At 48.8% G+C, this 25,526-nt stretch overlaps 2 protein-coding genes across 3 annotated transcripts in view; one reads left to right on the top strand and one right to left on the bottom strand.

Moving 5' to 3' along the window:
- The window catches only part of LOC310694203 (uncharacterized protein), a 246,994-nt gene that overhangs the window by 19,600 nt on the left and 201,868 nt on the right, over positions 1-25,526 (bottom strand). The window lies entirely within an intron of this gene.
- LOC310694287 (T-lymphocyte surface antigen Ly-9-like) lies at positions 1,218-17,400 on the top strand. Its single transcript, XM_083477399.1, has 4 exons — positions 1,218-1,439; positions 5,263-5,595; positions 8,032-8,298; positions 16,085-17,400. The coding sequence occupies exons 1-4, from the start codon at positions 1,388-1,390 to the stop codon at positions 16,168-16,170; spliced, it is 738 nt and encodes a 245-aa protein (XP_083333525.1). The 5' UTR covers positions 1,218-1,387; the 3' UTR covers positions 16,171-17,400.

The raw sequence follows: 25,526 nt of genomic DNA, 5'->3' as shown, positions 1-25,526 counted from the left end.
ACTTTACTCCAGGGCACCAGACTCGAGTGGAATGGACTCATCGGTTATATGTCATAAACAGAAGCATAATGTTGCCTGGCACCCCAATCTCAGAGCAAAGCAAGATTTCAAGCGCTTACCCAGAGTTTGGTTTCGTTGGACTGAAGTACCACAGATATTGTGGAGTCTTTGTGATAGATGATCTGTTTACACATATACAGTACAGTACAGTCATGCCTTGGGTTACAGACGCTTCAAGTTGCACGGAATGGGTTACTTCCGGGGTTTGGAGCTCGCGCATGCGCAGAAACTAAATCGCACTTTGCACATGCGCAGGAGCACTGAATCGCAAGCCGCATGTGCGTAGATGCTGCGCTGGGGGTTGCGAACATGCCTCCCGCACGGATCGTGTTTGCAACCCAAGTGCCCACTGTATATAACCTGCCCTTATGACGGAGGGGCTCACAGTGGAAGACCTTTTCTTAGTTCCTTCCCTTCGGAGTATCAGAATTCGCTTCAAAAAGTCAATTTGACAGCAGTAAAATCATTTTTATTTTATCATGACAAAATAATGGTACAGACAAGGTAAAATTCATTGCCTGCCCGCCCTCTCTGGGCTTGCCACCCCTTTTTATATCCCCTGTGACGGTCTATCATCTGATTTACAAGAAAACGTGATTTACGGGAAATGGTGTAGAATTTAGCTTTCGTTTCTCCATATTTGGAATTCCTTGTTTCACGTATGTCCAGTCCCTCCCTCTGGGGTTACAATAACATCCATTCAACCTATTCAACCTTGCTCTTTATCTTTTACTTGCCCAAGCCAAACATTCCTGAGATAGGCCTATGTTCACTGTAACATCTCAGCAAGGAAAAGCCTTGTTCTTCTGGCTGGTGAAAAACCTTCAAAACCTCCCCCCCCCCCCTTTGGGATAACATATGAGAGAGGAGAAAATGCCTTAAACAGGTTTTTTTTTGGGGGGGGGCAATCATATAGAGAACAATATTCTAATGGCCCCTTCAACAGCATTAAACCCCCCCCAAGAAGGCCTTTTTTCTCCCACCGTCCTAGTGGATCCCAAAGCTTGCACACCCAGTCCTCCTTCCTCAAGCAGAAATGGCAAGGACGTTCCTCCTGTGTGTGTGTGTGTGTGTGTGTGTCTCCTAAACCCAGAGGGAGGTCTCTGGCTCCTGTGTACATGGGGCCTGGTCACATGTCCCCAGGGTCCACTCTGGGTGTCATCCGACGGCCAAGCCTACAAGAAGGGCGGGTGGGAGGAAGCCTCTCCCCCGCCTTGGCTTGGCCAAGTTGCAGAAAAGGGAAGGAGAAGCTGGTGTCCCTGGGGCTGAGCTGTCCAGGCTCCTCACACGTTTTCCTTGGGGCTGATCTCTCCACCGTGACACCAACATGGATCCAGCTGTTGCCTTCCTCCTCCTCGTCTTCACCTTCCAAGCTACAAGTGAGTAAAATCCCGGTGACTCTCAGTTCAACTCCCTCTCTCTGTGTGTGTGTGCCATAATGCAATGCCCTTGCCTCTTCTTGCACGAGGAAGCAATGTGTGTGGAGGAATAGGGCTCCCTGCTTATTCCACATTTATCCCCAGTTGCTCACAGAGATGTTAGACAATATCCGGTCTTTATTGTGGAAATTTTCCAGGTTGTTTTCAGAGAGGTTATTTGACAATGAGCTTCAGGCAGATTTGCTTACAGGGTGCTTATCCGTCTTCCCAATGGGCATTTGTTCATTCTACTACCAGGAAAAAGGCAATTTCCTTTTAAAGGTGTATTTGCTGGGTGAGGGGGAACTATGATATCCCATTTGTATCTCACCTATTCTCTAAAGAGCTCAAGGTGTCCAAAAAACAAAAAACCCCAAACCCCTTCTGACGAGCACTTAACAAAAAGGACGAAATCGTGGCTGGTTAACTGCAACCACGGAATCATGGGCGGGACATTTTCTCAGAAGCGTTGAAAATAAATATCTGGTTATTATGGGGTGCTGAAGGGCGCAATGAGTTGTTGGCTTTTGGTTTTGGTTTTTAAGCGCACGTTCCGTAGACTCATAGAACTGTAGAGATGGACAAGACCCGACGGGCCACCCAGTCCAACCCTTGCAATGCAAAAATCACAGAACCTGTGCCCAGAGGTGGAATTAGGTGGGCTTGTGAGTCCAGAAGGGGCTGGGGTCCCTTTGTCACTGCAAATCACCCTGCTATGCAAACAGCCCCAGAGAATTGTTGTAGCAGCAGACTAGAAAGGGGAGATTTTGGGGGCGGGAGGAGAACCAGGATTGCTGGTTCCCCAAGGTCTCATCTCTCGCCTTTGCCTGTAGCCTGATGGAAAAGCTGCAAATTGGGGTTCTGGCCTTACGATGCTCGTGCCCACTGTGTTATCATGATGATGATGATGATGATGATTTTTTATTTATACCCTGCCCATCTGGCTGGGTTTCCCCAGCCACTCTGGGTGGCTTCCAACAGAATATTAAAATACAATAGTCTATTAAACATTAAAAGCTTCCCTAAACAGGGCTGCCTTCAGATGTCTTCTGAATGTCAGGTAGTTGTTTTTCTCTTTGACATCTGGTGGGAGGGCGTTCCACAGGGCGGGCGCCACCACCGAGAAGGCCCTCTGTCTGGTTCCCTGTAACCTCACTTCTTGCACTGAGAGAACCACCAGAAGGCCCTCGGATCTGGACCTCAGTGTCTGGGCAGACAATGGGGGTGGAGATGCTCCTTCAGGTCTCCTGGACTGAGGCCTTTTAGGGCTTTCAAGGTCAGCACCAACACTTTGAATTGTGCTTCTGGCGGTTCCCTGGCTGTGAGAAGCCAAGTTACAGGGAACCAGGCAGAGGGCCTCCTTGATGGTGGTGCCTGTCCTGTGGAAAGCCCTAAAAATAAATTATTATTATTATTATTATTATTATTATTATTATTATTATTATTATTGGTTCTGAGTGGCATTTGGCCACTGCAAAGCAAGAAGGCTGCACTGGCTGGGACCCTTCTTAGGTCCTGGTGGAACCTCCAGGTCCAGAGGCAGTCTATCAAGATTTCTAGGTCTTAAGGGCTTTTGCAAGGCCACCGTGAGAACAGGAGGCCTGCTTTGATGGGCCCCCTTGGGCCTGATCCAGCTTCTGGGCTCTGGATTCAACCTGGATTCTGAGGAGATGTTCCTCATGGTTGTTTTTAGGAGTAAGAGGAACTGATCTGGAAAGATTTGGCAATGGGGTTTGGGTGTGTGCCTGTAAAACAAGCAAGGTCATCCCCATTAATTGCTCAAGAAGTATTGTGTCAGCTAGTGGCATTTCGAGAGAAGCATAACTTGACCGGATGGTGGGAGACAACAACACGAAGGATCCTCTGTGGGTGTCAGGCAGATGTGAACAACAGAACATCCCAGCGTCAGCGGCACCAGGACCTGCGAGTCCCACCTCTTGGAACCTGGGACCAGTGCTTTTTCTGGGGGTACCCAGGGGTACACGTACCCCTAAACATTTTGGGAATCTTTGTGCTTTTGTCCATTTATTGTATTTATTTTTCCTGACTTGAACTTTAAAAGGGTGATTTTCTTGAATCAAAATGAGAGCACCCCTAAACTTTTTTTTAGGGCGGGGGAAGCACTGCCTAGGACTCTAGAGAGACTGCTTCTGGGCCTGGGGCCAGAAGAGGTTGGCTTCTGGATCAGGCCAAAGGAGGCGCATCTGGTTCTCACAGTGTCCAGCCAGAAGCCCCAAACTGGGAAGCCCAGAAGCGTAACTGCAGCAACCCCCTTGCAATTCCCAGCAGATGATATTCCCAGGTATACTGCCTCCAACAGGGGGAGGAGGAGACTAGGAGCCGTTGATGCTCTCTGTTGGCATGCAGCCAAGGAAAGGGGGGCAATTGGCAGGACCCCAGCTGGCTCCAGACGATCTCCAGTCCTTGGTGCAGCATCAGCGACCTGAGCTTCAGAAGCTGGGGCAGGCTACTCAGCAGAGTAAACATTGCACAACAGAAGTGGCAGAAGTTGTGTGAGCATATTTGCAAACAGTTTATTCAGCATGCAGCAGGACAAAAGGAAAACATGTCCAATCTCCTTGGTGTACAAGCAAGACAGCAAAAACAAAAGCTATACACATACAGAAGTTCCCAGCAAGCTGTGCTGGAGTGTAAACAGACATGTGACATGCAACAATTCCACACGTCTGTTCTGAAGGTGGAACGGAATATCCTCACACTATCCTCCATTTATGAGAGCCCTGCCTGTGTGCAGGATTGCAGGTTAAAGGTATAGGGACCTCTGACCTTTAGGTCCAGTCGTGACCGACTCTGGGGTTGCGGTGCTCATCTGGCTTTATTGGCCGAGGGAGCCGGCGTACAGCTTCCAGTCATGTGGCCAGCATGACTAAGCCGCTTCTTGCGAACCAGAGCAGCGCACGGAAATGCCGTTTACCTTCCCGCCAGAGTGGTACCTATTTATCTACTTGCACTTTGAGGTGCTTTCGAACTGCTAGGTTGGCAGCAGCAGGGACCGAGCAACGGGAGCTCACCCCGTCATTGCAGGGATTCGAACCACCAGCCTTCTGATCAGCAAGTCCTAGGCTCTGTGGTTTAACCCACAGCGCCACCTGCGTCCCATGTTCCCCGGACTCTCGCCTGGCGCCCTCCAGAACTTCGCGTCCTGGTGTCCCGCGCCACTAGCCTCAATGGGTAAGATGGGCCCGTCTCCAAATATCTCAAGGGCTGCCCCACGGAAATCAGAGCGGGCTTGTTCTCTCCAGAAGGCAGGACCCAAACCAAGAGATTCAAATAGCAAGGCAGGAGACTCCAATTAAGCATTAGGAAGAATTTGCTGAGGGCAGGAGCTGTCCAACAGTGGAACAAATTCCCTCATTGAGCTCTCCTTCCTTGGAGGTTTCTAAGCAGAGGATGGACAGCCGTCTGTCATCACCTGGATGCTTTAGATGTGATTCCTGCATTGCTGGGATTTGGACCAGAAGACCCTCATAGCCCTTATGATTCAACCATTCTATGAAAGGGGTGTGAGGAGATGGGGGACTTGGCTGTGCCCCCTAGGTTCCCCCCTAACTCCTCCCCATTTTGAAACGGCTTATCAGCTCACGTGCCTCCTCCCTCAGTTGCTTTGCAAGCCTGTCTAACGTCCGACCCCCACTGCCCCCCCAAAAAAACCCAGGTTGCTGAAACACTCTGGTCAATGTCTCAACCTGGTTCCTGTTGATGGCGCGTGAATCTCATCCTCTCCAAATTCACTTTCTTCCCTCTTCTCTCTCTCCTCTCCAAGGCGCAGACAGTCCTGCAGCGACCCACGCTGAATTAGGCCCCAAAGCTGTGGGGGACTTGGTCAGTCTTCCTGTTGTGATTCCAAAAGGGACCATTTTCTCGGGTCTCATATTGAGGTCTGCCGGCCCACCCAGCAAGGCCGCCGCTATGTGGGAGCAAGGGAAGCCCATCACGGTCCTAGACCCGAGGTATTCCGAAAGGGTGTCTTTCCTGGAGGAGGAACCTGCCTTCCAAATCCATAACCTCACCTTGGAAGACGGAGGAGGCTATGACATTTCGATGTTCACCCAGGAAGGCTCCAAGACACTGAACCGCTACACGCTCTTCGTCTTCCGTAAGTAACTTCTAAGAACTGCAAATTCAAGTGCCTCCCATGCGCATTTGAAGCACCCGCCCCCAAGAATCCTGGGAACCCCAGTTCCCCACCCAGAGAACTACACTGAATAAACTACGGTTCCCAGGATTCTTGGAGTGGGAAGTTGTGCACTTTGTACGAGTTATAGATGTATTTATTTATTTTGTTATTTCATATGTACACCACTTGATTATTTTTTTAAAAATGACAAGAAAATCAAGGAAAAATCACAGCAATACTTTAAAACATACAAAAGTTAAAATACTAAAGCAGATAGGTTCATAAATGTATGGTAGGGCTGTGGCCTTAGCTCAAGGCAGAGAATTTGAACTTAATAGTAAAAGGGCACAGGCTGCTATCAGCTCAAAGAAGAATGCCCGACTGGCATGTTCTCTCCCTCCTGCTCATTCGTTCGGGAGCTTCAAAAGCTTTCTTCAGCCCAAACATCACTGACATCGGCACACTTTGGGATCCGCAGAGTTTGTGCATTTCGCATAACAGACCTCAGCAACTCAGCATTTTGGCTAATCTACTTTATTTGCATATAAACACACACGGAGCACTGCAACACGGCTCCCTCTCTCTCTAGCATCAGACAGCAAAGAGAAAAAGAACAAAGGACAATAGTCCCACTTCACGGAACACAGGAACACAAACATCCTGTCTCCATCACGTCCCACTCGGTGGAGTCAAAACATACACCGTCATGTGAAAGACAACAATCCCATGACTGCAATCACGGAGCAGGGATCCTAACAGGCTCTCCGTCTGGCAAGGATGCTTTAGCAGCGATCGCTGCACTGCAGGAAGTTAGACTACGTGACCCTTGGAAACTCTACGATTCTGTGACTAATCAAAGCCGTGTCTGGCAGCTACTAAGTTCAGGAGTTTTCCAAGAAATTGTCAGTTCCTCAACCGAGAAGTTACACCAAACTCGAGAAGGGAAGAAGCTGCTGCTTTTAGTTTTAAATGTTGCAACAGCAGCTAAAATTATCCTTCTTCAGCAGATCTTATTTGCTAGATGCAACCGTCAAACTTTGAAGCAAAGTGAGGGCAGGCAACTGACTGCTTGCTTGGCAAGAACGTACATAACCCTGGCAAAGGAAAAGGGTGCAAAACATCCTGGTTGTCAGGCTGCAGTTCAGTGGTAGAGCAGGCACTTCACGTCCAGACGGCCCCAGGTTCCCTCCTCCATGGCATCTTGGGGGAAAGGACTCCTGCCTGAAATGTTGAAAAGTGTTGAGTGACCACTCTCAGTGAGGTGTCTTCACCCTTTCCAGACCCAGGACTTGTGAGAATGCTGTGGAGAGCAGGAGAGGATATATTGGTTCTATATTATCCTTCCTCACTCACACTAGTCAGTCAGTAGCACAGTACATTCCCCACTATATAGCAGGAAGCTAGCTGGTAGATTCATTTGAATTTCTGTTCATCCTGGTAAATTCCTGGTGTTTTGTTTTTCCTGGTAAATTCCCCTTTTAAAGGGACCCCTGACCATTAGGCCCAGTCGTGGTTGACTCTGGGGTTGCGACTCTCATCTCGCTTTATTGGCCGAGGGAGCCGGCGTACAGCTTCCGGGTCATGTGGCCAGCAGGACTAAGCCGAACCAGAGCAGCGCACGGAAACGCCGTTTACCTTCCTGCCAGAGCGGTACCTAAGATGAACTTATAATGTCTGATTTCAATAGATTTTTCAAGTGCTTAGCTCAGTCTTTTGTTTTCTTTATCTTTTTAGGTAAGTTCATGAAGATACCAAGAAAAGGTAAGTTCGGTGTTGTTCACAATACTGAGAGATGCTAGTGAAGTTGTAGATAGATGTTAATGTCTGCAACTTCGTTAACATCTATCTACAGCTTCACTGGCATCTCTCGGTATTGTGAAGATAAAGAAAACAAAAGACTGAGCTAAGCACTTGAAAAATCTATTGAAATCAGACATTATAAGTTCATCTTAGGCTGGGTAGTTCGCAAGTCTCTGTGGCTTTGCATAAGGTCTTGTATTTTTCTCAGAAGATTGAGAAAGAATGCATAACCATTTTGGTAATTATTGTGTGTATATTAGCCGCCAACGTATTGCACGAGTCGTACTACTTCTATCAGCAGCACAGGTGGCATTTTTCTAGCGTTATTGTTTTTGCCAAACCTTGGCAGAGCCCACGCTGGATCCGGCCACGACCTGTCTCTCCATCCGCCACCTTCCCGGGGAGTCTGTTCCACAGTCAAGCTGCTCTTCACACCAGGAACTTCCCAATGTTTAGTCTCGATCTCCTTTCTTGAGATTTGAATCTGTTGGTTTGTGCCCTGCCCTCTGGGACGGCAGGTTGCAAGGTGGCTGCACCTTCCCAGAGTGGAAGATGGCTGCGATTTCTTGACCCTGTCCTCCCTCTTGCCCACCCCCTCCCTCCCTCCCATTTCAGACATCAACACCACGGGAGAAAGACTTGCCAACAGCTCCTGCAAGCTCAATTTGCTGTGTGAGGCTGGAGCTGGAGCCAAAGTTCGGGTGACTTACTCCTGGAAGAATACAAAAACAGGGGACACGGCTTCTGGCAACGCCAGGCTGCACCTCACCTTGAACGCCAAGAACAGTGGGGATTCTTACACCTGCTCCGCGCAGGCCTTGGGGACCCAGAAAGCTTGGAAGGTCGTGCCCTATGATTCGTGCCCTAAATCTGCAGCTGCAGGTGAGTAATATTTTGATTTATTTCCCGCCCGTTGCCATCACTTCCTGCCACTCAATATTGCAGTGGTTCAGAAGACCAAAGACGGGCACCGTAGCCTGTGGTCGGTCAGTCAGTTTTATTGCACATAGCCAAAGGCTGCCGCAATGTACACAGGATCATTCAACAACTAAAAGAAAATATGCTGGATTAATGCAAAAAACTTAAAACATTTCTCTTATCAAGACATTACCTACTCTAAACAGAGCTATAAAAGTACCTTAATATACAGGTTAAGACATTAAACAATAAAAATGTATAGACTAAAATCACCACATGGCCACTAATAGATTAAAAAATAATGTTAATTAATACAATGTGCAATCATATTCGGAGTTTGGTGATAAAGATAGAATACAGCTTGATGTAGATAGGGTCAAATAAATTCATCTCCTTTACAGTTGGTGGCTACCTTGGCTATATAATTTGCTCTAATTTTCCTAGCGGCAGTTGCAAAGAGTGCTGCACGCCAGGTCACATACTTACCTGTGTCTGCGAGGAGATATAAAATCATGTCAGAGGGGTTCTGGCCAGGGGACCTTGTCATTATAGGTGCTAAAAATCGTTCTCTTGCTTCATTATATAAGAGGCAACAAAAGATAGAATGCATAAGGTCCTCAGGACCCCCCCCCCCAATGCAAACACGTTCGTTTGTTGGTCTGCCTCTGTGTCTCCCATTTCTATAAGCAGAGTTTATTGTATTTAATCGTAACTCTGTAATAGCTTTCGGAAGTTGCACAAAAGTCAGTTCATTAAAATAAGATGTATGCTCATAGGCCTCTCTAAGTTTAAAATATAATGGGGTGTGTTATGTACTGAGTTAAATAGGATCCAAAATGCAGCAGTCTGATTGGTCCTAGAACAATAGAATCCAGAATGCAGCAGTCTGATTGGTCCACAGGAGCCACCCAATCCAGTTCCAGGTGGAAATGAATCCGCAACCTGATTGGCCTACAGGAGAATCCCGGAATTAGCCAATCACATGGGGCCCATTGTGTAAATAATGTATTTAAAGTAGACATTCTGGGGGAAATTCCATTCCTCCTCACCACTATGAGCCGAATAAAGAGCATGAAATCCACTCTGGGCTCTGAGTATATTTCAGGGTGCATGTGGATGTGTACATAGAGTTTAGGTTGTTTTTAGTTGCCACTGCCCTTATGGTTCGTTTGAAAATATTTTTCTGGGAATATAAGGGAGGTTCTTTGATCTCGGTCACTGAGAGGTCCTATTTGCCCATCAGTTGGGCAGCGTGATGTACCCAGTTTTTAAGGGGTAATCCATTTGAGACCGTAGCTTGTGATAGAAAGGACAGGAGGTCACCTCCGAAAGGATGTTGCAGAATTGGGGAAGGTTCAGATAAGGACAAGCGGAAGGGTCACCGGGATGGAGCAATGGTCGCAGCGTTTGGGGCTTTTTAGATTAGAGAAAAGGGGAGGTGAATAAAACGAGGCACAGCCTTGAGAAAGTGGTAGAGAAAAGCTTTTATCCCTCTCTCATAGTTGATGGGCGTCTGATGAGGCTGGACGTTGGAAGATTTAGGACAGATAAAAGGAAGGACTTTTTCAAGCAGCGCACTGTTAATGTCAGTTTGCATTTCTTAGTGCAAAAAGTATTGATCTGATGCCCTGATCTTTCCTATTCTATTCTAATTCATTCAAGAGGGTTCTGGAAGCTTCTCTGTGTGAAAGAAGCTTTGCAGAAGGTTCATGAGGTTTGGGTTATTCCTTCAGAGAAGCTGAGTACAGCTGACTTAGACTGGTTCTCTTATCTCTTTCTGCCAAGGTCATGCTGATTATAATATTAAGGCCAGAAGGAGCCTGGGCTTCACTTTCTGTCTCTCTTTCCTTCTGGTGTTCTGAACAAAGCGTTAAGGTTTAGTCTTATTATAAGTTACTGTAAGCTTAAGTTAAACCTGCTGCAACTGGATTTCTTAAGGGCAGTGCCAATCCTGAATGTACAGTGGACACTCGAGTTGCAAACGTGATCCGTGCGGGAGGCACGTTTGCAACCCACAGCATCCGCAACCCGCCGCACCGCATCTGCACATGTGCGGGTCACGATTCAGCACATGCGCAAGCGCCGAAACCCGGAAGTAACCCGTTCTGGTACTTCTGGGTTTGGCACGGTGCACAACCCAAAATCACGCAAACCGAAGTGTCTGTAACCCGAGGTATGACTGTACAGTGGTTATTTCGGGTTAAGTACTTAATTCGTTCCGGAGGTATGTTCTTAACCTGAAACTGTACTTAACCTGAAGCACCACTTTAGCTAATGGGGCCTCCTGCTGCTGCCACACCGCCGGAGCACGATTTCTGTTCTTATCCTGAAGCAAAGTTCTTAACCTGAAGCACTATTTCTGGGTTAGCAGAGTCTGTGACCTGAAGCGTATGTAACCTGAAGCATATGTAACCCAAGGTACCACTGTATTGGATTTGTGACCATTATGCTCATTTGCCTTCAGTAGCAGTAAAGCTCTGCTGGATGAAATTTGAATTGCCTCTGATCTATTTTGGGGGAATCCCGCAATGTGTTTGTTGTGGAAAAATCTAGGTGTGAGGCTGCTCAGTCCCCCAGCTCCTTGGGCAGAGTCCGCGGGTCCCTGCGGAAGAAAGGAAGGAGTCCAGCCAACCGGAGCAAATAGCTGTAGACCAAAGTTTAGTGCGCAACAGGTTCAAAGAGGAAAGTTGAACCCCGAGGATGGGGTGACAAGGACTTTTAAAACTCTCCCACCACATCCCAGAATACAGTTCAAAGGGGAGGGGTTAACCTTGGCAAACATGTCCAGACAAGTCCTTGGTACAAGATTAGCATAAGCAGACATGGCAGGGCAAGACTCAGGTATAAGATGAGCATAGACAAATATGTTTTAAGCACCCACCACCCAAAAGTACAATAGGAGTTCCTTTGCATGTCTGGAGCCTGAGGCGAGTCAGGGGATGAGATTTGGCTTCCTTTGGCTAACAATGAGCCCAGCAATTGTCACCTCTGGGAACTTCCTGGACTCCCTTTTCAAGGGGAAAATAGCTTGGGAATGGAGGAAACTGGCAAAGGAGTTGATTTTATATTCTTTTTAAAGCTAGGTAACTTCCCTGAGCTGTCAAGTTGAAAGGATACATTCAGGCATAATATTTGTAACATTTAACTTTAAAGATGTGCACCCCCCCCGTAACTGTAACAGTGTTTAAGTTAAAATAAAAAATTCCTTCCAGTAGCACCTTAAAGACCAACTAAGTTAGTTCTTGGTATGAGCTTTCGTGTGCATGCACACTTCTTCAGATACACTGCTAAGTTGTTACTCTGTTAACTATGCATTGGAATCTGCTCTGGATCAATCCTGGGTAGAATTTCAGTGACAGTTAAACAGTGGAACTCTCTGCCACAGGAGGCAGGAAGGCCCACCAACCTGTAAAGGAGGATTGGACAAATTAATGGAGGAGGGGGCTATCAGGGGAGGGGAGAGGGCTGCCAGCCACCATGAATCTGCTCTGCGTCCACCGGCGGAAGCAGTTGAACACCTGTTGGGGGAAACTACCGGAGGGGAGAGTGGCTCTGACGCCCGGATCCTGCGTGTGGGTTTCTGTAGGATAGCGGGCTAGATGGGCCATTGGCCTGATCCTGATTCTTATGCACCTCCTCTCTCTGATGGGCACCCCTTGACTCCCCCAGAATATTGTTGTACTACAACTTCCATCATCCCTGTTAAGGGAGAAATCTGGGGGCTCCCTTGGACCAAAAACAAGGAGACCAGCCAGGAATCCCAGAGCAAAACAGCAGCCAGTAGGCTTGGTCTTGATTGAAGACTGTCGCGACAGGACTCCCACCTGCCACCAGGTGGAACAAGATGGAAGCCCCCAACAAAAGAGAACCCAAACTTTTATTGGCTGCTCATCCCCATGTTACACCCCCCCCCCAAACTACATCACTCATACATCACGGTTACATCATGAAAGGGGAGGTCTGGTGGCCGTAATCTGAGCATCCTGGACCCTGCCCCATGGTTCCCCTTGCCCTCCACCAAACACCCATCAAGTGGAACAAAAAAAAAGATCTTTACATTTCCCTGTTTCCCAGCCCAGTTCATCCCACCCTTTTGTCTTCATCTGGGTTTGCTCTTTCTGGAATGGCTACCTGTCTGGCACTCAGGTATCAGGATGCAAGGGATTATCCCTCAGGCAGAGGGGCTGCTGAGGAGCTGAGCTCACAGGTCTATAGGAATTTCTGAAGTTTTCCCAGTGAGTCAGTACAGAGATACATCGATCAGTGAATTCTTACATTTGGTATTGTGAAACAAAGGCCCTTTGAATGGATAGGAAGAAACTGTGAATTGTGCTGGTTTTGGTAGTGGGCTCATGTGCATGAGATCTGCTGGAGGGGCAACCCCCCCAACCTATACATAAATTCCTGCAACATCCCTAAGAGGTGAGGGTGGAGAAATTGGGGTCGCTTGCATTATAACTTGAAGCTGTTTAGCCCAGGAGCGGAGGACTGGTGCAATTCAAGTTACAAATCACAGCCTGGACTGCACTTCCAGATGAGCTGATATGCAGACAAGCTAAAGAGACTATCTGTCAGAGCTGCTTGAAGATCCTAGCTCACAGAGGATCACGCTAGCCAGCGGTCATTAAGTAAAAGTCTTTATTGAATTACAGTTTCCATTCTCACGCTGCTGCGCGCAACTCTACGCCTAGTAGCTAGGTCGGCGAAGCTCCGTCTGAGTCTCCGCCCTGTGTGCACCAACTTAATATCCTAGCCTTGCTCCACCTTTTCCTCCTGACTGTCCTCCTCTGGGTCCCTCTACCCCCCGGGGCTTCTTCCTTCCGGGATTCTTCTGACGCTGACCCAGACCCTCCTGCCTCCTTGCGCCGGGCTTTAGGACCTGGCTCTCTTTCGGGGCTGCTTACTGCGCCGCCTTCCTCTGCATTTGAACTTGGCGCGCGCGCCCAACCTTCCACTTTCCTCTCAACCGTTTCTTCGCTCCCCGATGGAGGTGTGGCCATCCCCGACTCATGTCCTCCCTCCTGTGGAGGTGTGGCCACTCCTGACTCATGTCCTCCCTCCTGTGGTGAGCTGCCAGCGCTTCCCCCCTGGCTCCCTTCCTCTTCCCTGCTTCCTGGCGGTGACGCTGGTCCCGATTTCCAGCTGCTCCCCCCTGAGTCCTCTCTGGCTCTGTCTTCCTGGGGTGCCCCCCCTAGACTCCCCCCTTGCCCTCGCCACTGGTGCTCCTTTCTGTGAATCCTCTGATTCACTGGAAAGACTAGGAGATCTCGGGTCGTCGTCGTCACTCATCTTTTCTTCTGCCTCCTCCCCTTCGCTCTCTGTTTCCTCCCTTGCCCGTGCTTCTGCTCCTAAACCCCTGACACTATCAATGGCCAGAAATATTTTTGAGATTTCCACATCTCATCAAAATAATAAGAACAACAATCCTATCCTGTTGGAGCATCTGGAATCCAAACTACGCAGCAAATATTTGAAATAATCAAGCTTGCCAAATTTACATTATTATTTCCCCTTTTTGGAGAATAGCGCATTTGTCAGCTGGGCTGAGACGATGGCGTCATTTCTGAAGTGCGCCGGAGCAAATGTTCCCTCTCCAGAACGCTTTTAGCCGTTCCCCTGCATTATGCATTGCAATTCATTATTTGGTATTCATCCATTCTTTTTGAAGTCATTTAAGTCATTATTTGCCTAACCCCTGGAACACGGGGAGGCTGTTGGAGAGAGAAAGCAAAAAGGTAATTATATCTGCCATGCCAAGCAAGCATGTATGTGGCGTCTGGGGGCTTCTGCGAGCTTTATTTTAATTTATTCATTTCATTTAGAACCAGCTCATTCTGAAAGCCATAGGTGGCCACATCTCCCTGGGAAAGTATTTACGGGTTGGGATGTGGGTACCTGGATGAAGAGCCTTTTCTCACACGTCCTCTGAGTTGAATTCTCCGGGGGGGGGTGCTTTTCCTGATTGCCATCCCTCTACCCTCTGAAGCTCAATGGGCAATTGGGTGGGGGATAAGACTGAGATGGTCCTTTTGGGGGTGTTGTGCTCCCCCATCCCACCCCCAAATAATATATAATAATAATAGATTACTTATACCCTGCCCACTCTGTAGGGCTTCCAACAAGAGATTAAAAATACATTAAAACCTCCGTCATTAAAAAGTTCCCTAAACAGGGCTGCCTTCAGCCCTATCTGCCTTCTAAACGTCAGATAGTTGCTTATTTCCTTGACATCTGGTGGGAGGGCGTTCCACAGGGCGGGCGCCACCACCGAGAAGGCCCTCTGCCTGGTTCCCTGTAACTTGACTTCTCGCAGGGAGGGAACTGCCAAAAGGCCCTCGGAGCTGGACTTCAGTGTCCGGGCTGAACGATGGGGATGGAGACACTCCTTCAGGTATACTTGGCCTTTGAGGCTGTTTAGGGCTTTCAAGGTCAGCACCAACACTTTGAATTGTGCTTGGAAACGTGCTGGGAGCCAATGCAGGTCTTTCAAGACCAGTGTTATGTGGTCTTGGGGGCTGCTCCCAGTCACCAGTCCAGCTGCCGCATTCTGGGTTAGTTGTAGTTTCCGGGTCATCTTGAAAGTTGCCCAACCCACTAAGGAGGATAATAACGCAATACAGTGGTACCTCGGGTTACAGACGCTTCAGGTTACAGACTCCGCTAACCCAGAAATATTACCTCAGGTTAAGAACTTTGCTTCAGAATGAGAACAGAAATCGTGCAGCGGCAGCGGGAGGCCCCATTAGCTAAAGTGGTACCTCAGGTTAAGATCAGTTTCAGGTTAAGAACGGACCTCCAGAATGAATTAAGTACTTAACCCAAGGTACCACTGTACAAAACAGTGATGATTAATTGCACATTTCCCCCCAAAGCCAATTAATTCAGCAAAATGGATGAATCTGATCCAGTGAGACAGGTGTTTCCAAGTCTGATATTCCTTTGCGCCTCCACCTGCTCCTTCTGTTGTGGCTTCTCCATCTAGTCCAGCCTCCTCTTCTCACAGTGGTCAGCCAGATGCCTGTGCAAAACCCACAAGCGGGATCTGAGTGCGAGAGCAACTCTCTCCCCTCCTGTGGTTCCCAGCCACTGCCACTCAGAAGCATCGCAGAGCCATCGTGGCTGGGAGCCCTCGAGAGCCCTCTCCTCCTCCTCCCTGAATTTGTCCCATCCTCTTTGAAATATACTCGGAATCGAGAGTGGACTTCATGCTCTTTAGTGGTGAGGAGGAATGGAAGTTCCCCCAGAATGTCTGCTTTATATACATTATTTATACAATGGGCCCCACGTGATTGGCTAATTCCGGGATTCTCCTGTAGGCCAATCAGGTTGCAGATTCCCTTCCACCTGGAGCTGGATTGGGTGGCTCCTGTGGACCAATCAGACTGCTGCATTCTGGATCCTATTGTTGTAGGACCAATCAGACTGCTGCCTTTTGGATCCTGTTCAACTCAGTACATGTTACAGATAGGTAGCCGTGTTGGTCTGCCATAGTCAAAATAAAAAAATTCCTTCCAGTAGCACCTTAAAGACCAACTAAGTTAGTTCTTGGTATGAAATTTCGTGTATCTGAAGAAATGTGCATGCACACGAAAGCTCATACCAAGAACTAACTTAGTTGGTCTTTAAGGTGCTACTGGAAGGAATTTTTTTATTTTAACTCAGTACATAACACTCTTTCAAAGCCATCCAGGTTGGTGGCCATCGCTGCCTCCATTTAATTGGGAACATCTCCCCCTTTTTGTCTTTGCAGGACTTTTCGCGGCCGGCCTGTTCTTCTTCCACGTTGCCAGAGCTGTTTGGGCACCTGCCCTCATCACCGTCTTCATGCTCCTGTGAATAGCCAGTGGCTCTGCAGCTGCTTCCTGAGCAAAGTGTGGAAATCCAGCCGCCTCCTGCCGTTTCCCAGTGCTCCCACTTCTCGTCCGCCCCTTGCTCTGGTTCCCCTTTGCAGTCAAACCTCGGTTGTCAAACGTAATCCACTCCAGAAGGCCGTACGACTTCCGGTTGGGCGCAGGAGCTTCTTGCACTCAAACAGAAGCTGCGTCGGACGTTCGGGTTCCGAAAAACGTTCGTAAACCAGAGCATTTACTTCCTGGTTTTCGGCTTTCGGGAGCTGAAGCATCCAGAAACGGAGCCGTTCGAGAACCGAGGTTTGACTGTATTAGGAAATGAGAGAGAAAAGAAGAAGTCTGAATTAACATTTGCTAATTATGCCCCGTGATCCCGCTGGTTCCTCCCACTATTCCTCTGCGCCCAACCAGTACCTGGCAGGGAGGCACACCTCAGGATCTGCTGAGATTCCTGCACTGAAGGGGGTTGGACTAGATGACCCCTGGGTTCCCTTCCAGCTCTGCAATTCTGTGATTCACACATGCTTCGGTGTTCCCAGGCATCACCTTCCTATTTCCCAGTGCTGATCCTCTGAAACCACTACCTTGATTTTGTCCCTAACCAAAGACCAAAGGATGCTTCCTATCTTCCTATTTAAATCATCCCTTTGTGGAGAACCATGAGGACTAGCGTCTTATTTTTAGAACAAAGGGTGTAGCTCAGCGGTACAAGAAGCTGAAGGCTCCATGTTTGACCCCCAACAGCATCTCCAGCTAGGGCTGGTCTGGAACCCCAGAGAGCCATTGCTGGTCAGGGTGGACCAACCTTCCCCAACCTGGTGCCCTCAAACTGGTGCTAAACTGCAGGCTTCTGGGATCCTTCCTCAGGGTTCAATCCCACGGCAGGCAGGGGGGCAAGGGTTGGCAGGCCTGGGCATCCTACGAGGACCCACATCCCCGCAGTTGGCATGGGTGGAAACGATCAGTGCATTCCACTCTTCTCAGTTTCTTCAGTCTTAAATTCAGTTCTCTGCTTTCCTTGCAGCAATTTGCCATTTTATTTCTTGAAAATCCTCATGGAAATTGGCCTGCCTTTCAATGTGAATTCCTCCTAACGGAGGCTGTATGAAACTAAAATACCTGGGTTTGTGGGGGGGGGTGTCCCCAACCCCCCAGGCATTCTTGCATGTTATTTCCCTGCTACAATATGTTAACATGAAAGAACCCTTTCCCTTAATAGATGCTTCTTCTGTGGGTGTGGTGTGTTTTTTTTTTGGGGGGGGTGTAAAATATTCTTTGGTTGGAGAACTTCGTTGCAATATTCAGATCAGTTTGGGTTTCGAAAGACGGGTGTGTTTTGGTTCTTGTACAATTTCAGAGTGTGCTAATTTCACCAGTTTGACTTTTCCTTGCTGCAAGGAGGGGGCAAAAATAACATGGGGGGGGAGGTAGGATCACCAAAAGCCCTGCAAAGCCCTGGCGCTGGCCCTGTTCAGCCCATTTGGTAGTTTCCTGGCAGGTCGCCCTCTTTGCATGCAGAAGGTTGTAGGTTCGATCCCCGGCGACATCTCAAACCTCAGAGAGCTGCCTCTGGCCAGTGCACTCCAGACTTCCCCAACGTGGTGCCCCCAGGATGCTCCTTGACTCCGCAGATCCCGTCGGCCCCAGCCAGCACAGCCGACAGCAGAGGGCGATGGAGATGGTCGCCAGAAACATCTGGATGGAACAAGAATCTGGAATCCTTTCATGGTACCACTCTGGCGGGAAGGTAAACAGCATTTCCATGTGCTGCTCTGGTTCGCCAGAAGCAGCTTAGTCATGCTGGCCACATGACCCAGAAGCTGTACGCCAGCTCCCTTGGTTAATAAAGGGAGATGAGCGCCGCAACCCCAGAGTCCACCATGACTGGACCTAACGGTCAGGGGTCCCTTTTGCTTTATAGCCAGAAGCAGACAAAGTCCTCAAACAGATGGTTAAGCTTCAAATAACCTTATCCTCTTCTTTCGAACCAAAAAAAGATATCCTCAACTCTAACCTGTCCAGCAGGTGGCAGCAATAAACTGTGTTGGGTTCTGAAAGAGGTTTTTTTTCTTCCCTTAATGTGATTTCTTTCAATGGCAGGGCATATCCAGCAGGGAAAAGGAGTTTGTGAGTGTGTCTGTGGGGAGGAAGGGATCATGATGACCCAGCCTGATGAGGAACAGTCGAGGGAGTTGGGGGTGTTTAGCCTGGAGAAGGAAGACTGAGAGGGGACAAGAGAACTGTCTTCAAACACCTGAAGACGGACCAAGCTTGTTTTCTGCAGCTCCACAGCGGGAGACCTGAAGCGATGGACAGAAAGGGACAGGGAAGGAGATTCCGACTCAACCCAAGCGAGAACTTTCTGATGGTAAGAGCCTTGAGACAGCGGGACGGACGCCCTCTCCTTCCTTGGGAGCTTTTCAATGCAGGTGGGATGGCCATCTGCCAGGGATTCTTGAGCCGTGATTCCTGCATTGCAGAGGGTTGGACTACATGACTCTTGGAGTTCCCTTCCAACAATTCTCTGATTCTAGGATCGGAAAAGGGGGTGTCTGCCAGGTTGTGTGAATGAGCATCCGGGAAGTCAAGACCCTCGGGGGCATCCCTTGAGCTCCTGCATTGCTCAGATGGCGTAGTGGTTAAGAGCGGTAGTCTCGTAATCTGGGGAACCGGGTTTGCATCTCCACTCCTCCACCTGCAGCTGGTGGGTGACCTTGGGCCAGTCGCACTTCTCTGAAGTCTCTCGGAGGAAGGGAAAGGAGAATGTGAGCCACTTGGAGACTCCTTCGGGCAGTGATAAAGCGGGATATCAAATCCAAACTCTTCTTCTTCTTCTCAGGGGGGTGCATATGTTCTCCCCTGGGCTGGGTCAGATGAAGGCAGGAGCTGGTGCTTCAATGGCGTAGTGATTCAGGTTGCAAAATGTCGGGAGGGGCAGGGGGCACCCTTGGATCATGGCCCTCCTCTGCCGCAGGTGAGGGCGACTGATTTCCTGGACCTCCTCTGTCCATCCTATGCAGAACAAGGCTGTGTGTGTGTGTGTGTGTGTGTGTGTGTGTGTGCGCGCGTAGGGTGCTGTTTTGTGGTGGCACCATTGACACACTTTTGTCAAGGTATGGGAACCAGCTCTTCCAGTGCTTTTTTTCCTGGAATAAAAGGTGGGGGAACTTGCCTGTTTTCTGCAGCTCCAGAGTGGAGGACAGGATGGATTCGAGTTGCAAGAAGGCAGAGGCTGACTAACATCAAGAAACAAAATAAAAAATTTCCTTCCAGTAGCACCTTAGAGACCAACTCAGTTTGTGTTATATGGACTTGCCGATCGTATGGTTGGCAGTTCGAATCCCCGCGGCGAGGTGAGCTCCCGCCATTCGGTCCCAGCTCCTGCCCACCTAGCAGTTCGAAAGCACCCCTAAGTGCAAGTAGATAAATAGGTACCGCTTTATAGCGGGAAGGTAATGGCGTTTCCATGCGCTGCGCTGGTGCCGGCTTGCCAGAGCAGCTTTGTCACACTGGCCACGTGACCCGGAAGTGTCTGCGGACAGCGCTGGCCCCTGGCCTCTTAAGTGAGATGGGCGCACAACCCTAGAGTCAGACATGACTGGCCCGTACGGGCAGGGGTACCTTTACATATATATATATATATATATGCTTTCGTAGATTTTCACGGGTACAGGAATGCAGGTTTTGATGTCTTCGGGTGTCTTCCCGTGTAAGAGTTGGGGTGTCTAGGCGACGTTTCGACGAGGTCTCACTCGTCATCTTCAGGCTGGTGCTTTCGGCTTCTTGTTACTGGAACAGAGCCCAGTAACAAGAAGCCGAAAGCACCAGCCTGAAGATGACGAGTGAGACCTCGTCGAAACGTCGCCTAGACACCCCAACTCTTACACGGGAAGACACCCGAAGACACCAAAACCTGCATTCCTGTACCCGTGAAAATCTACGAAAGCATATATATATATATATATATAGTTATTGTTATTTACCAATAACAAACTTAGTTGGTCTCTAAGGTGCTACTGGAAGGATTTTTTTAATTTTGTTTCGACTACAGCAGACCAACACGGCTACTACCTGTAACATTAAGAGGAGTCTCCTATTGCATCTCCTTCCTTCCTTCCTTCCTTCCTTCCTTCCTTCCTTCCTTCCTTCCTTCCTTCCTCTCTCTCTCTCTCTCTCTCTCTCTCTCTCTCTCTCTCTCTCTCTCTCTGTCGGTGATGCGCTAAGTGGTGACTCTCATTCCATCCCCTGGATGTTGGCAGGCAGTTGAGGAGTCTCCAGAAATGATATTTAGCCCAGACACTTTGGGTCCCCTCAGGACTCTCGGTGACATCTTTGCGAGAGACATTAGGCAGCTCTGGGCTGCGCTGGGAACTGGAGGGAAGGATTTGATTTCTCTCTCTCTCTCTCCCTCTTGCCCAGGAGGGAATCCCAGGCTGTAAGGGATGTTGGCCCCTGAGCTGTCAGAGTCTGAGTTCCCAGCATTGCAGGCAGGCGGCATTTTGCCTCTCTCCTGAAGGACCACATGAGCAAAAAGGAAGCCTCTAAATCAGTCAAGCAGCATTCAACGGATCAATCGATCAGTCGCCTTATTTGTATGCCGCCTTCCCAAAGTTAAAACCCTGCTCAAGGCAGCTTGCAACGCACTTTTTAAAATTGCAGCCATAACAAAGTTACAGATAGGTAGCCGTGTTGGTCTGCCATAGTCAAAATTAAAAAAAAATTCTTCCAGTAGCACCTTAAAGACCAACTAAGTTAGTTCTTGGTATGAGCTTTCGTGTGCATGCACACTTCTTCAGATAAGAAGTGTGGTATCTGAAGAAGTGTGCATGCACACAAAAGCTCATACCAAGAACTAACTTAGTTGGTCTTTAAGGTGCTACTGGAAGGAATTTTTTTATTTTAGCCATAATAAAAGTAGTCATAAACCATAAACGAGACATCCAACTGACCAAATTGAACCATTTCCACCTGGCAGTGGAAGTCTTTAAGCAGAGGCTGGATGACTGTCTCTCAGGGATGCTTGAGTTGAGATTCCTGCCTTGCACCGGGTTGGGCTAGATGAGCGCTGAGGGACCCCTTCCAACTCTACAATTCCATGATTATGTTATTCTAAGATCCAAAATAAAGATAAATTAACAGCAGCAACAGCAACAATGACCCCCCCAACAAAAACATCTAAACAATATCTCAGCTCAGGATTCGAACCCGGAGCCCTCTTCCCCTCCTGCAGTTTCCCGTCACTGGTATTCGGAAGATTTTGTCCACAGAGGCACAGACCACAGACATCGTGGCTAGCAGCCATTTATGTATTTATTTTACAGAAACTGTGCACCGCTTGAATGTAAAACCAAAAGACTGAAAGTTAAAGATAAAACAAGATAAAACAAGAAAATCGGGGGGGGGGGGAATTACGACAGTTTGAAACATGCAAACAGTTAAAATACTAAAGCAGATTTAAACACACACCAGCTTTCTAAAACTCTGGGCAGACTTATCTAAACAAAAATGTTTTTTTGTTTTGTTTTTTGCAGGCGCTGAAAAAAGAACAGCGAAGGCACCTGCTTGATATCAATAGGCAGGGAGTTCCAAGGATAGGCATTGCCACACTAAATGGATGAGTCCTTACAAATTTCAGAATGGGTGTTATGTGGCACCTGCGGCCATGCCAATTCCACTCCTTAAAGTGATTGAGAGGGCACATGTGGGCTCAAGTGATTTCAAAGGCAGGCGGGTTCCAAGTTGTTAAGGGCTTTGTATATTAGGAATAAGGGGACTCAGGTGGCGCTGTGGGTTAAACCACAGAGCCTAGGACTTGCCAATCAGAAGGTTGGCGGTTTGAATCCCCGTGACGGGGTGAGCTCCCGTTGCTCGGTCCCTGCTCCTGCCAACCCAGCAGTTCGAAAGCACGTCAAAGTGCAAGTAGATAAATAGGTACCGCTCTGACGGGAAGGTAAACGGCGTTTCCGTGCGCTGCTCTGGTTCACCAGAAGCGGCTTAGTCATGCTGGCCACATGACCCGGAAGCTGTACTCCGGCTCCCTCGGCCAATAAAGCGAGATGAGCGCCGCAACCCCAGAGTCGGTCACAACTGGACCTAATGGTCAGGGGTCCCTTTACCTTTACCTTTATACTAGGAATAACACCTTGAACTTGGCCTGGTAGCAAATCAGCAACCGGTGCAGAACTCTGATCACCAGTGTTGCATACAGACAAGGCCTCACTCCTTTCAGCAACCTTGCTGCAGCATCCTGCACCAGTGGTCAAGTGCTAGGGAAGCCCCACAGAGAGCGCATTCTCCTCCATGAATTTGTCCAAGCCTCTTTTAAAGACACTGGATTTGGTGGCCGTCATTGCCTACTGTGGCAGGGAGTTCCAGAGTTTGTGCACTGAGTGTATGAGAAAGAGGATCCTTTTGGCAGGTTGTGGAATTGGCAAGACTTGACGGCTGCAATGCGCTCAGTGTGGGGCTGCCCTTGGGGTCTGGGCCAAAGGCTCCAGCTGGTGGAAAACACAACTAAACAGTTGCTGGGGTCAAACTCTGGTTCTCAAAATCTTGCAGAGCCTTGCCATTGGTCCCCCATGGCCCAGATTCAGGGCTCACATCTGCCAGAAGACATGCAGTCCATAGGGGGGTCCTGTGGAACTTCCTCCCACCTGAGAACAGGCAGGCTCCTTCCCTGTTGAACTTCAGGCGCTTAGTACAGGACTCTCTCTCCCAGCAGGCATTTCGTAAGTGAGGTTCCCCCCCCCCCCCGATTTTAACCGATTTTATCTCCACTGCTTCTTTCGTAATCTCAGCTGGGAGGGGAAACAGTATATCAGATCAAATAAAATCATTTATTATATGGTCGCAGACCAGCTCCAGCAGAGCAGACGAGAAAGAAAAGAATGAGCTTTAAAACATGCGATTGTTTAAAAAGCATTCTACCAGAAGCCAAAGAACAGGGATTCAAAGGGATTCAAAGGGATCCGACTAAACACTAGGAAGAACTTTCTGATGGTAAGAGCTGTTCAATGGCAGAATGGACTCCCTCAGAAGTTGGTGGGCCCTCCTTCCTTGTAAGTTTCTAAACAGAGGTTGGAATTAGCTGCAATTCCTGCACTGAAGGGGGTTGGACTAGATGACCCCTGCGGATCCCTTTCAACTCTACAATTCTGTGATTCTATGAAATCCTGCGCAGCCCCCAGACCTCTCAGCTCAGGAGAGTTCAGGATGGGGAGAGGGGGCTTTGACGAGAGGGGCTGGGGGAAAGAAGAGCTCCTTTTAGCAGAACCAGAAAATTCCTTCCTTGTTTAATCTCCGCTTCCCTGCCCACTGCTTTTCCAGCTGCGTGAAACATTGATCAATTTGGTCGCAGTGAGGCGGCAGGATAATAAACCCTGTTTGGGATTCGGAAAGAGAAGAAGCGGTGGGGGTGGGAGAAGGAGCTGGGGAAGGAGAAACACTGGGGGGGGGGAGCAAGCAAGGAATAATCTATGGTGCCTTGTCCTCTGTCTCCACCGCCCTGGACCCCAGGAGCCCTGGGCAGAAACACGCCTTCCTTGCATGCGGAAAGGTTGAAATAAGAATGGACAATGAGACCGTTGGATCAAGCCAATGGCCTGGCATCATCATGGCCAAATACCCCTACAAAGGGACGCGGGTGGCGCTGTGGGTTAAACCACTGTGCCTAGGACTTGCCAATCAGAAGGTCGGCGGTTCGAATCCCTGCAACAGGGTGAGCTCCCGTTGCTCAGTCCCTGCTCCTGCCAACCTAGCAGTTCAAAAGCACGTCAAAGTGCAAGTAGATAAATAGGTACCCCTCCGGTGGGAAGGTAAACGGCGTTTCCGTGCGCTGCTCTGGTTCGCCAGAAGCAGCTTAGTCATGCTGGCCACATGACCCAGAAGCTGCACGCTGGCTCCCTCGGCCAGTAAAGTGAGATGAGAAACCCCAGAGTCGGCCACGACTGGACCTAATGGTCAGGGGTCCCTTTACCTTTACCCCTACAAACCTAGGAAGCCAGATAGACTGCCTCTGCAACTGGGGTTCCATAAGTACGTAAGAAGGGCGTGCTGGATGAGGCCAATGCCTGTCTGGTCCAGCATCGTCTTCTCACAGTGGCCAGCCAGATGCTCCTTATGGGAAAGCTTCAAGCAGGATTCGAGCACTGCTGCCCTCGCGTCTCCTTCATTTCATTGGTATTCACAAGCATTGCTGCCCTTAGCCCTCGTGGCCAGTAGTCCTCAAGAGCCCCCTCTTCCTCCATTAATTTGTCTGATCCTTTTTTAAAGCCATCCAAGTTGGTGGCCATCATTGCTTCCAGTGGCAGTGAGTTCCATAGCTCCACTGTACGCATCTGCTTTCAGATGTCTTCTAAAACGTACATCGAATGCAGCTGTCCTCAATAATTTGCATTTTCTTAATTTTGCAATGCCAAAATCCTTCAAAGTCCTTTCTTTTATCTCTCCTGAATCTCCCAGGGTTCAGCTTCAAGGTTCAGCCCATGAGTTCTGAGAGAAGGAGGAAGTTTTCTGTATCCAGGAATCGCCTTATAAGCTTCTCTCAGGTCTCTCTGACTTGCCTTTTATTCAGACTAAGAAGTCCCAAACGCTGCTCCCTTTCTCCCCAGGGGATCCGCTCCATTCCCTTTTCTCAATCGTTTCCAACTCTGCAATATCCTTCGAACTTCCCGGACATCCAGATCAGGGGAAGGGGCAAGGAAACACAGGGCCTTCTTCGTGCTGCAGCTGACGATGCAAAGCCGTGAGCCTCTTTTGGGAAATCCAGGGGGGATCAGAGGCTGGAGCCGGCGATGCTTGAAATCTGATTGACAAGGAGATTTATTTCCACAGTGCCATCAACACCCAGAGCCTTGTGGCACCTTAGAGGCTGAGACATGTTTGTAAGGCCACCAACATTCACAGACTTCAGTTCTCTTTGTCAGTCAGCTGAGATCCTTGTCTTCCTTCGCGCAGCGTGTGGTTAAACTGTGGAACTCCCTGCCACAGGGAGGATTGGGGGAATTCATGGAGGAAAGGGAGATCCTTGGTGCAGGAAAACCACAGGAGAGGAGAGTTGCTCTGCCGCTCGGATCCTGCTGGCGGGTTTCCTGCAGGATACAGGGCTGCATGGGCCATTGGCCTGATCCTGATTTTTATTCTTATTCTCTCTCTCGGGTGGACACCCTTTGACTCCCCAGAATATTGTTAAACTACAACTTCCATCACCCCTAAGAGGTGAGGGTGGAGAAATTGGGGTGTTTTAACTTGAAGCTGTCCAATTCACAGTGCCCCAAAGCTGCTGCTGCTATTATTATTATTATTATTATTATTATTATTATTATTATTATTATCCACCCATCC

Source organism: Podarcis liolepis (genome assembly GCF_965112155.1).
Source record: "Podarcis liolepis genome assembly, chromosome: 15".
Lineage (NCBI taxonomy): Eukaryota > Metazoa > Chordata > Lepidosauria > Squamata > Lacertidae > Podarcis > Podarcis liolepis.
Note: the sequence above shows the minus strand (reverse complement) of the source record. Positions and strands in the feature narration are given on the sequence as shown.

Bases quoted from the DNA above. Each gene is read 5' to 3' on its own strand.
- LOC310694287 (XM_083477399.1), top strand. From the start codon at position 1,388: ATGGATCCAGCTGTTGCCTTCCTCCTCCTCGTCTTCACCTTCCAAGCT. The intron at 1,440-5,262 runs GTGAGTAAAATC...CTCCTCTCCAAG, and splicing joins CTTCACCTTCCAAGCTACAA to GCGCAGACAGTCCTGCAGCG. The intron at 8,299-16,084 runs GTGAGTAATATT...TTGTCTTTGCAG, and splicing joins CCCTAAATCTGCAGCTGCAG to GACTTTTCGCGGCCGGCCTG.